Source organism: Rhineura floridana, chromosome 3, assembly GCF_030035675.1.
Source record: "Rhineura floridana isolate rRhiFlo1 chromosome 3, rRhiFlo1.hap2, whole genome shotgun sequence".
Taxonomy (NCBI): domain Eukaryota; kingdom Metazoa; phylum Chordata; class Lepidosauria; order Squamata; family Rhineuridae; genus Rhineura; species Rhineura floridana.
Genome location: NC_084482.1, coordinates 53,728,620 through 53,740,695, shown reverse-complemented (window position 1 = coordinate 53,740,695; position 12,076 = coordinate 53,728,620). Strand labels below are relative to the sequence as shown.

The window sequence follows — 12,076 nt, the reverse complement described above, 5'->3', positions numbered from 1 at the left end:
CATTTATTGATGTATTTTTATTTACAACATTTATATACCGTTTTAGTGTAAAAAATCTCAAAGGTGTTTACAGAAAGACTTAAAACAATAAAATTATTGGCAAAAGCGTTAAGGACAGATATTTTAAAAAGTTCAAAATAATAAAACCAACAATGAGTTAAAAACAGATTTAAAAACACAATAGCTTCTACATGCCTGGAGAGGCTTGCCTCAAGAAAACTGATTTTAGCAGGTGCTGAAAAGAGGTGTCTGCCTAATGTCAATAGGCAAGGAGTTCCAAAGCATAGGGGCTGCCACTTTACAGGACTGATTTCTTACAAGGGCAGAACAAGTACTATGTGGCACCCATAACATGGAAAGCACAGCTTGAACTTGACCTGGTAGCAAATCAGCAACCAATGCGGATTTCAGAGCAGAGGTGTAATGTGCTGATAGGATCTCACTCATGTCAGCAATTGTGCTGCAGCATTCTGCATTAACTGAAGTCCGCAGGTCAGGTTGTGCTGCATGGGGATTTCTGTGACCTTGGCTGACTGGCTGCTAGGATTTTTTTAGTTTTGGTTTTTGGTTATGAATCCTGACTGGTTGTGGGATGCGGAGTTTTCTGCCTTATTCATAGGAATCTTGTTGTGGTTGGTATGGTATTGCATTTAGGAAAGTGTTACTGGCATTTGTGTTGTTGTTTTTTCTATTTGCATTTCACTTATCTTTAACCTCACTCTGTTACAGCCATAGAAGCAACAGCAGTGGTTCCATGTGCTCAGGACAACCCCCTTAAACCCACTGGTGATGCACCTTGTTGGTTGCATGACAGTTTGCCCAATAGTGGTAAAAGAGAATTCATATATTTGGAAGTGTGGCTGCAACTGTGTTCCCAAGCTGCTGCTTATGAAAGTAGACCAAACCATGTGTGTTTTCTCTCTGTCCATTATTGCTCACTGGAACTGGGTTGGCTGTCAAAGTGAGTTTATAGCAGTCCACAGGGTAGACAGAAAGGGTAGAGAATCTTCTTACTCTTACTCATTTCTCAGACCTCTTTCTGAAGGGTCAAATCTGTTAAGAATTTTGGAGCAGCCATGTTAAAAGATACGGGCAGGGCACTGCAGGCAGGGGGTTGCCAACCCTGTTTGGATATGGATGTCTTTGCAGAGGATCCATAGTCAAGGTTTACCAACATCACAATCCATACTATATCTACTCAGAAGTAAGTCTTGTTGAGTTCTGTGGTGCTTAGTCCATTAGTAAGTGTGTTTAGAATTGCTGCCTTTGGGGACATCCATCTTTACTCCTGAGTGTTCCCATCTAACATCTCTACAACACTAGGCTCCTTTCTTCCTACAATGGCCTTCTGGTGACTGGCCTGGGGGCACTTAAACCCTTCTTGCTGAAAGCAAATGGGCTAGATTAAATGTTCCCTACCTGGGCTTCATATTTTAGCTAAGATTTCTGTCTTAATTTTCAATCAGAAAAAAAATTTTTTTTCATTGTATGCTCTACACAACTGTGATTGATGCTTAATGTATCATGCTTAATGGCAGCACTAGGGCCCATCCCTGTGACATCACTCAGGCGCACCCCCTGACATCACTCAGGAGTACCTCCTCTGGCCCACCCCTGAAATTTCAGGGTTTGGGATGCTTCTGACCTGGCAACCCTAATTCCTGCCTTCCATTGTTTTTAGCCAATGAGAGACACCACAGGTGTCCTGGAAAAATGAAGAATTTTAGTCTGCTTGCCTGCTGCATCTGCAGAATCTAGCAGGTTAGAAAACTGCACATGCCCACTTGATCAACACATGCAGCTGCTCCACCCCTTACCCATACACTTTCTGGTTGCGTCAGCAAGGAGAAGCAGCTTTCATCTCAGGATATGTGACTGAAGTGGTGAATGCAATGGGAGGGTCTGACTGTCATCATGGAGGATGGAATACAAGGGTTTGATTCTACCAAACACTCCCTCCCCTGAACAGATACAAGACATAAAAGCAAACCTCTCTGTAGAAAAGGCAGTGATACTAGCCTTTGCGTTTTTCAGCCCTGTACCCACCTTGTTAAATGGTGGTTACTCCTAAGTAAAGTTGCATTGGAATGCAGCCTCGCTCACCCTGTTGTGTGACAGAGCCTCTGTTCAGCAATTCAGAAAAGGCTAAAAAGTATTTTTTGATACATACCCTTCTTCAAAATGACTGGCAGGCATCTCTCCACCAAAAATCACCCTACTTCCATATCCCCAGGGATGGATATGTGTGTGTGTGTGCACGTATACCTACACGCATGTGTATATATATACATACACACAAAGGCGCTCCCTCTCTCTATGCATATATTCAATGCAGTGGGGGGTGTAACCTTCCCCCCCCCTCTCCCTCTCTCTCTCTCCCTCCCTGTATATGCATAGTGGAGCAGTGGGGAGGAGTGGATATAGTGCTGGGGAATGCATAGGTTGGGTTAGGTTTTATTATTATTGTTGAGATTTTTAATGTTTTAATGTATTTGTATGTTTTTATTTTGTACATCGCCCAGAGTGGCTGGACAGCCAGCCAGATGGGCGACTAATAAATTTAATTAAATAAATAGGTTACAGCAGCCATGTTACAGCAACCCTGCAAAATAGCCTAGTATGGCTGTACAGATATGGGGAGGGGGGCTGAGAGGGAGTTGTGTATGTCAACCCTGAAGCGTAGTCCAGTGTTGTTCAGTCTCTTGGTTTTGTGTTTTTTCTTTTTCTTTTTTGAAAAGAACTTTTAAATTGACTGTAGCAGCAGATTTATTTCTTTAATTTATTAAATTTATATCCCACCATTCCTCCTAGAAGGAGCCCAGGGCGGCAATGGGTGGAGGGATCATTGCTTTCCCACTCATGGGAAAAAAGTAGAGGCTTCTTGTGTTTGGGTTGATGCTGGTGGTATAAATCCTTAAATGGGTTTATAAATGACAAATGCTCAAATGCTTTTTGTTTGAAGTTTGTGTGGCTGTTTGACCTGTGCTCATAACATTGCTGTAGTTATTTTGAGATTTGATGCGACTCTTTGTTTTTAACACTTTAATCTTGAATTTAGCTCTTGGTTGTTTAATCTTAAATCTCTTTCACTCACTCACTATCTGAAATTAGTCCTGTGTTGAAGCCCCCATCTGAAATTAGTGCTGTCTTGGCTACTGCTTTCCACTTTTGTGAAAGCCTTTGGTGTATAGGGAAAAGGCATTTTCATTTTCATCTTTTGCAGAGAACAGAAGGTCTTCATCAAACATTTGCAGGGGCATCAAATATTTGCAGTTAGTGTAATACCATATTACACTAATGAGGTGGCCAAGTGGTTTTTCTGTTTGTGACCAATAGTGCAGTAGCAAATTAAAAAGTGCAGGGTCTCTTCATAATAGTCACAGCCATGCCCCTCCTCCTTTTTTTGCTGCTGCGTTGAGAATAAGATCCTTTTTAATGCCTTCTCCTATAACAATAGACGTCCCTAGCTCAGTATTGACTGACAAGATTTCAGATAAGGATCTCTCCCAGCCCTAATTGGAGATGCTGGGTATTGAATGTGGGGACTTTTGCATGCAAAGCATGTTCTCTGCCACTAAGCCATGACCCTCTTGTAAAGGTAAAGGCATTCTTGATGGTAATATAACATTTAAAATACATTGCTGAACTATTTCTGTTACTGCTGGTGCTAACTTGCACAGGATCCCATCTCTTACCTCCCGGATTAAAAAGCAGGGAAATTCACTAATAGGCAAAAAACCTTGCGGTTTAAGAATGTACCTATAGCCCACAGCTATTTCTATCAAACTTTAAAAAGCAGGGAAATTGCGCAGCTACATGTTACCATATGCTACATGTTACCAAATTCTTCCAAGCTACACAGCAAGTGGATTGGACTGTGAAGGACCAACCCAAATTGTGTTTGCATTTTGACCAATTTGTAGGGCAGTATCTCAGAGAGGAGTTCAGGTCTCCTGCTCTCCTGGTGCATTCACTATAGCTGCCCAATTTCCCTGCTTTTTAAAGTTTGATAGAAATAGCTGTGGGCTATAGGTACATTCTTAAACCGCAAGGTTTTTTGCCTATTAGTGAATATATATCTAATCTTTACATATAATGGAGGATGGGAGCCTGTCTTGTACAGGTGCCACACAACAGAAATAATGTGCTGGGACCTGGGGAAACAAACAATCAAAAAAGGACCCCACACATGTTGTGCAGCCCACTCAGGAACATATCAGAACCCAGAGTTTGAGAAGCTTTGGGTTAAGGTGACAGCAGAACTGGAGGAGACTGGCACCCCATTGGAGCTCTGCTTATTGAATATAGTCCAACACAAATTCTGGAGGCAACCCTGCTAATAACAGGGTCCACTTTTTAAACTACAGCTTATCTTACATATGGGCTGATACAGTCTCATTAGAACATGACATAACATTTCAGTATATTTTGGGATGGTTTGTACACGTATGCAAAAGTAGCCTGGGATTATGATACTCCCCCACATCTTGCCTTTTGGCTCACTCTTTCGCATTTTCTGCCTCGAGAAAAATGGGAGAGGTGACACCTAGCCCTCCAAATATACCTGGATTGGGCATTATCAGTTGAGCAACATGGCACACAAATACATACATACCACAAAGGGCTGAGAGATGGGTCTACATGAATAGAGGTCACCCTAGAAAACAAAACAAAAGCTTCCTCTAGAATATTCCATTGCACAGCGTTTGAAATGCAAAGTCACATGACTTCCAAACCCAAATGGCATTTACACATGCTAGAATGTGAAGGACTATACCCCCCAGCCTTCTTGTATTTTTTCAACAGCTTTTGCTGAGCACAATTCTTGATAAAATATTTGTTCGTTCCCCCCCCCTTCTCTAACAATGTCTTGATCAATAGATTTGTGTTTGTGAAGCAAACATAAGATTTTTCCCTTTGGTATGCTGAGCTGCAGGCACTTACTGTGTAGTTCCTAGAACTAGGCAACCACTCACTTGAAAAATGTTCTGAATACATAACTTTGGCTCACATAGTACCTGGCACCAGTGGCCAGATGTGAGTTTGAGCTGAGACTATAACAACACACAGCAATTGAGATTATAGACAGCAGGTGGTGCTCTATTCCTACGACCTCCGGAAGATGCCAAGCCTAAATGGAAATACATACCCCTATGAAGTGTGAATGAACCCAACACTGCTCCTACAAAATTTATCTCGCACAACCATCTCATCTCTAGCAAGGCCTAGCTGAACTGAAATTCAATTTGCTCTTTCCTGCTAGGTCTTTTCCCTTGCGGCACATAAATTTGAAGTGCTAATTATCCACCAGATCTGGATATATATATGTACACACACACGCATACACACGTGCAATCCAAACAGCAACAAAAACAATTAGCATACTGGCAAATATGAAGGAGCCAAGTTTGCTTGGAAAAGAGATGACTTGAGAAGAGTAATATGTTTCAGATGCAGAAAGGGTTGTGGATCCATTATTGTCTGCCATGGGCAAAAGAAGAAATGATAGGTGGAAACTGCAACCAGGATTTAGGATTAGTGCCAGAAGGATTTTGTGAGTAGTAGAAGCCCAGAAGAGGTTGCTTATGGATGTGGTGGAACTTCTATCATTGGAGATTTTTCAGGAGGAATGAATGGCTCCATTAGTTGTGGTAGGAACTCAGTCCTTGGAATCAACAAGATTCTCTATGAAGGACCTCTTACCTGTCTAGCATCCCACTCTTTCATTATGTGGCTGTGACAGCAGGTGGAGGGCAGTGGTAGCAGGAAGAATGCAGCCCTTCCTCAATAATTAGCTGCAAAGCTGTGTCATACACATGTAATGTTTTACCTGAATTGTATACCACCTTAACCCATTGACCCAGCAAAACAAAATATCACACTGGCCGTCTTGCAGATATATTTGCACCCCAATGAGTTCCAATGGAAGGATGGAGTAACTTTGTCCCCCAAGCACCTTGAGCCAAAAAACACATTCAGAGGAGATAGAATTTTTCTGAGAGGTTTATGCTGGCCTCTTCCCCATGCATGTTGAGTACAATACAATTTCTGGAGTATACTCAGACCCCAGTAGTGTTTTGTTTCCAGAAGGAAAATGCTAAGTAATAACTGGCTGAAATTTGGGGACATTGTACAGGTTACAATTTGTGTCGATGTTCTAGGACAACATCCCTGTAGATCTACTTATGTGTAAATTACACAATGAAAGTGCACCTGCAGTCAAAGTGAACACCAAAAGTCTGCATGAAGGTTTTAAGGAAGGAGGGTTGCATTTCCCCCATTGTAAGAATATGAAAGAGACTTGGAGCATCTTGCAAGTCTTGGGAGAGAAATAATTTGAGCCTTCCCAAGATTTATGATCAGAACCAATGGCTTACCCCTCAACTGATTGTGTAAGGCAGAGGTGGGCATAGACTTATAGGAGTCACTTTGTTTTTTACTAGAACCCCAAGATCCACCAATTGGAGCCTGGTGCAAAACAGCTGCCCAGGCAGGTGGACGGATGCTAAGAATGAACAGGATGCCCCTGGGCACATGCTTTGTGCAGGGATTTGTGATCAGTTCCAGAACCAAGGTCACAGGTTCTTTCATACAAAAATCCACTGGGTTTTTCCCCCTCCATGTTTTATTTTTCAGCAAATTACCCAGAGATCCAGCAGAAGTGCCCTACCTACTTTCTGATCACCCTGTCATGAGGCTGCTTGTCTTTAAAAAGGGAGGCAAACATAACTTGTGATCCAGCCCTGCAAGAAACCAGCATGCCACATGCTTTTGTTGCCTGTCTGAGACTGTAAAATCAGGATGGTGGTGGATTGCCAAGCACTTGGCAGACCTAGTATAGTGCTATGAACTGCATTTGGTTTGGAGGGACACATGTTGTGCAGAAAGGCCTGTGCAAGGATGTTAGCAGACTGGAAGCACAAGTCCTGCTCTTAGTGAAGATTTAATTAACCCCTCTAAATATGGCTGCCACACTGGAGCAAAGGTAAAAAAAGAGAGACTTTGGATGCTTACTCAATGTAAAGTAGCACTTGCAATGCAGCCTGACCTGGGGAGTTGGGGCTTCTATCCCACATCTGCATTATAATATTTAAGTGGGTGTTTTTTTTTTTTTAAAAGAACACTAGAAGCCAAAGGGTGGTGTCCAACGAAGTAGTTCCATTAGCGGAAGGACTTCTGGCAGAGCAATGAGCCCCTCCTTTTCCTCTCCCCACATCCTTCCCAAATTTGTTCCAGAGGGTTGGGAGAACCTCCAGAACAGATTTAGGGGGTGCCCGGGGAGAGGAGAGGAAGGGGAAGTTCCACTGTGCAGCCCAAAGTCCAAGGACACTAACAGAATTACCTCGCTGGATATTGCCCCACGTAGAAATCCTTGCTCTGCAGCTACAAGGCTGGCTGGTTACTGCAAGTGCTGGAGACAGCCTGCCACACTCACAGTGCCTTTAGGGTAAAGGAGGAGCCATGATGCCATACGCTTTCTCATAGAGCTCAGAGCCAGATGAAGGATGAAAGGGGGATGGGATTCAGAGCATTGGAAATGCATTCTAACCTTAGTACTGCAGGACATGTATTCACCCAAGATCCCAGCTCATTGTTTGGAGGGTTCCTGCCTCTTAGAGCACAGATTTTTGGCAGTTTTTCCAGGAAGGTCAACACTGGTGAACACTGGAAAACAAGACAAGCATGCATGTAAGGACTAGATGGGTGGTAGAGGTAGAGGCACAAGGAACAGGCTGCAGCCTCTCCTCTGTCCAAAGCAGTCCTAATTAGAGTAGTCATCCTCAAGTCACCAAATGAAGGGTAAGTGTCAAAATGTTACCTGTTAGTGGTAGTGTAGTGGGGGCTCTACTAGTATATTTGAATTAGGCTGGTCAGCTCAAATAATCAAAAATTTCATGGTATGTAATTTTGCATAATTTATTATAATCACAGTGGCCTTGTAGATTTCAACTTTTGTAACGGCAAAATTTTGATTTTTGACCTACAGGAAACAAGTTCTGTATATGAAAAGAATAAAAATAAAGGGCTTTGAAAAATATAGTGATCATGCTTTGGACACGCCGATACACATACACTGTAATATTTCCCTTGGGAACCTCAAGTTCGCAATTTTATTATTATTATTATTTTTGGTAGACTATATTCCAGGTGGCTTTATGCAGAAGCCAGTGAGCCATGGTGTTTTGGTTAAAGCAACATGGGTGTGTAACAGGCGCATGGGTATCCTTGGGATGAAGGGGCTGGATAAGCATCGCCCCTTCATCTACCATGTTGCTGGTTGCAGGCTCATTGTCTTAAGCAGTCTACGTTCTCCTATGGCAGGCAGTGGTGGTGAGTCCTCTGTCACCTGGGACTCTGATTCCTCTTGTGGACTGCCTTCAAAATGTTCTGAACTGTAAAGCAACAACAAAAACACTGTGACAGTCTGACCAACATCCTTTCTGGTATATGACACACATCAAGTCAAGATCCAGCTTTAACCACAAAGGAGACTCTTTTATTCTGCACCATCTCCTTTCTGCACCCATCCATTCGTCCATCTCCTTTGGGAATCTGAGGAGAAGCATCCCCCTCCTCTCTTCTTTTGACGTTATTTGAGAAGTGCCTCAATTGTGCCAAGTTCTTTTGTGCCCATTTCTTCTCCAGTCTCCACATGACCATAGCCCAGAGGTATCATTTCCGGAAAGTGAAGACCTCATGTGTTTTCAGTCCCTTCTTGCCTTCATTTCCTGGCTTGGGAGAAGGTTCATCCACCATGCCCCCGTAAGGACAGCTGTCTGAATCTGGGTGATTCCCAGTACACTCCACGGCAGGGATGTAGCCACTGTCCCACATGCCTGTTCCACACAGTTTACACAGATCATGCAGACTGCATGGGATCCGTGGCAGCAAGCGGAACTGATACAGCAAACTTCTAGCCTGGAAGTGGGATAGAAGTAGATGTGAATACATACACAGAGCACAGCACAATAGCAATACATAGAATAGCTGAGCTAGTCTAAACCATGCCTATGTCACAATCAAAACATAATGTCAACTTATCAACACCCACAAGGGAAAACACACACATGCACACATGGCAGAGACCTATGTATGCTGTTTTGAAGCCAATAGAACTACAAAGGAGGATTTTTCTTAACCTCTACAACAGCACAATTTTATTTACCTTCCTGAGTATGAGCTCCCCATTCATGTGCATGGCCAAGTTCCCAAAGTGCAGCAACATCTGATCAGTGGCCAACTGCTGTTCAATGACATCGTCTCCATAGATCACCACAATAGCCACACAGATGAAGAGATGGAAGTAGTCTGTCTGCAGCAGCAAGAAAGCAAAATGATCAAGAGAGGGCAGGCTAGAAAGAAGCACTAGATGACGCACCAAATTGCTTTTAGGGGCTCTTTGGCTTAGAAAAAGAGCCAAAGCGAAAGGGAAAAGCACCAAACTGAAGGCAGGAAAGAGAGACAGGCTCTAGCGCTGAGATTTATTGTAAGCTCAACGTGTTTCGGAGTTATCCTTCTTCAGGAGCAGTGGAGATCTGTTTTCTTTACTCTATCCAGGCAATTCAAATTCTTTGTCCAGCTCCACAGTAAACACAAACCACAAACCAAACTCAAATGCTGCTGGTGTCCATAGTGAATATATAGATCAGCTCAGCTGCTCAATCACTGCACTTACAAATTTGGCTGATCCAGCTGATACTTACAGTGACTGGCTGACATGTTCAGTGGTTACAGAAAGTCAGCCAAATTTCAAATAGGACCTTTGTTTTAGATTTTATTTAAACTCAGAGAAATCCAAATCCTCATTCAACGCCAAAGGTACCAGACCTTTCAAGGAGATAATCCAGAATAGCTCTCTCCTGCTGAGTAGTCTATCCTTGCCCACAACTCTTTCAATGGCCCAAAATGTTATATCATTTGCCTTATGTTGTTTCTCAACAAAATGTCTAACCAATGGAGCACCCATTCTTTGATGTCTTAAATTGCAAAGAAGTTCCCCAATTCTGAGTTTTAATGGTCTTGATGTCTTCCCAACATAAATCTGATTGCAAGGGCAGGAAATGAGGTAAATAACTCCTGTAAATAACGCGTTGAGCTTACAATAAATCTACTCAGCACCAGAGCCTGTCTCTCTTTCCTGCATTAGAAAAAGAGCCAACAAGTGGGAACATGATAGAGGTAATTTATACAATCATGAATGGTGTGGCAAGGTGGGAAGGAAAAGGAATTCACTCTCCCACAACCACTGAAATGGTTAGACAGCAACTTTAAGATAAAATACCTAATACATTGCAGAGGTAGTATGGTGTAGTGGTTAGTGCAGAGATGGGGAACCTCCAGCCTCCAGGTCAATCAAGGCCCGCCAGGAGATCCAATTTGGCCCACAAGGCCATTTTCCACAAACCGCACCCATCCATCTAGTGCCATCAACTAATGGGTGGGAGAACAAGGTTTAATCTTGCATTGCCTGTGTGATCCTGTTCCTAGCAGGAAACATTATTGTGCAGCCAAGGCAGCAGGGTTTAATCAACTGAGCTGGAATTAAAGCCCTGTGCAAAAGCACCCTTTGAAATAGCTCGCTTGCATGAGTTACTTCAAAGAGGCTTTTGCAAAGGCTCTAAGAAAGCTCCTGCACACCCGCTGGCTCAAACAGGAATTCAGGGGTCATCTTAAAGCCTTTTGCAAATCTCCCCCTCCCCCTTTAAGTACCCTATCTTGGAGACTTAAAAAAGAAGCACAAGACAGACCCAAATAAGGATCTCACCTGTGGAGCCAAAAAGGTTCCCCACCCCTGAGCTAGAGTTTTGTACTGTGACTGAGGAGACTTGATTTCAAATCCCTACTCAGCCACAAAGTTCACTAGATGACCATGGGCCAGTGATATGCTCTACCTCACGGAGTTATTGTGAGGATAAAGTGGGAGGTAGAAAAACCATGTATGCCATCTTGTGCTTCTTGAAAGGAGGGGAGGATAGCAATGTAATAAAATAAATCTGGAGATCTTATTCACAATTCCAGCATTCCTTACCACTGTCCTATGCAGGCCTATGCAGCCTTTGCTTACGCAGGGAAGCATAAAACATTCAAAGCTCTTTTATTAGGTGTGCAGCTGCCAGCATGTGCAACGTTTGCATACTAGCACTATTTCCACCAAGGACATACAGCACTGATGGGCAGATGCTATGCATCCTAAAGGCAGCAGGATCGGGACATTTTTAAACCTTATGCTGCCCACTTGAAAGGAGTTAAGTAATGTCTAAATCAGCTGATGTCTTGTAATAATGTGGGCCAAATCACATTAGAAAAGAATGAATGAAAGACAGTCAGAAGTAGTAGAGACCAATAGATCCATCAGAATGGCAACATCCATTTACCAAAGCAGAATAATGGGAAACATATATGACCATCCTGGCATTGCTTTTTAACCCCCAGAGCTATTTGTCCAGCCGCAATCAGTAGAAAAGACTTAGTTATATGGACTTGTCACTGTTAACTATGTGTCACTTCCTTCCCAAAGCTTTATCTGTGGGGACCCAGAGATAAAAGTGGAATTATGTGATGGGATCATTCTAGTTTTGACAGGCTCCTATGCTGCCCCCTGCTGTACAATAAACCCTGATGCATCTGAAGCTATAAAGGATAATTTTAAAACAAAAACAAAAAAACTTGTAATGATACGAGACTCCTGGCAGGGTGGAATTTTGAGAGTACACTTCCAAAAACAATGTAAATCTCTCTTGAATCAGGGCTGTGGAAAATGAGGTCATCAAATCTAGAAGGGCAGACTACAAATCCTGATGGCCAGATGTGGGCACAAAATCTGGATGCATTTTGAGAGAGTTTATGTATGCTCACAAGATGAAAACCTACAGCCTTAGTCTATGAAATCTGGTGAGTTGCTAGGATTTTTGACTCAGAGGTATCCATTTCATTTGGGGGGGGAAAAGGAACAAAAGTGTATTTTATTTCTAGTAACATATTTCAAATTCATTAACAAATGAAAGAGATACCCGTGTTGATATTTAATTTATCAAATAACTCTGAATAACTGTTTACAGAATTAAGACCTTTTATT

At 42.6% G+C, this 12,076-nt stretch overlaps 1 protein-coding gene across 1 annotated transcript in view; it reads right to left on the bottom strand.

The window, feature by feature from the left end:
- Positions 1-7,901: 7,901 nt before the first annotated feature.
- Positions 7,902-12,076, bottom strand: part of TBC1D16 (TBC1 domain family member 16) — a 72,322-nt gene continuing 68,147 nt past the window's right edge. Inside the window, 2 exon segments of the mRNA XM_061615806.1 lie at positions 7,902-8,919; positions 9,167-9,313. Of these exon segments, the coding sequence (XP_061471790.1) occupies positions 8,674-8,919; positions 9,167-9,313 (393 nt within the window). The 3' untranslated portion in view covers positions 7,902-8,673.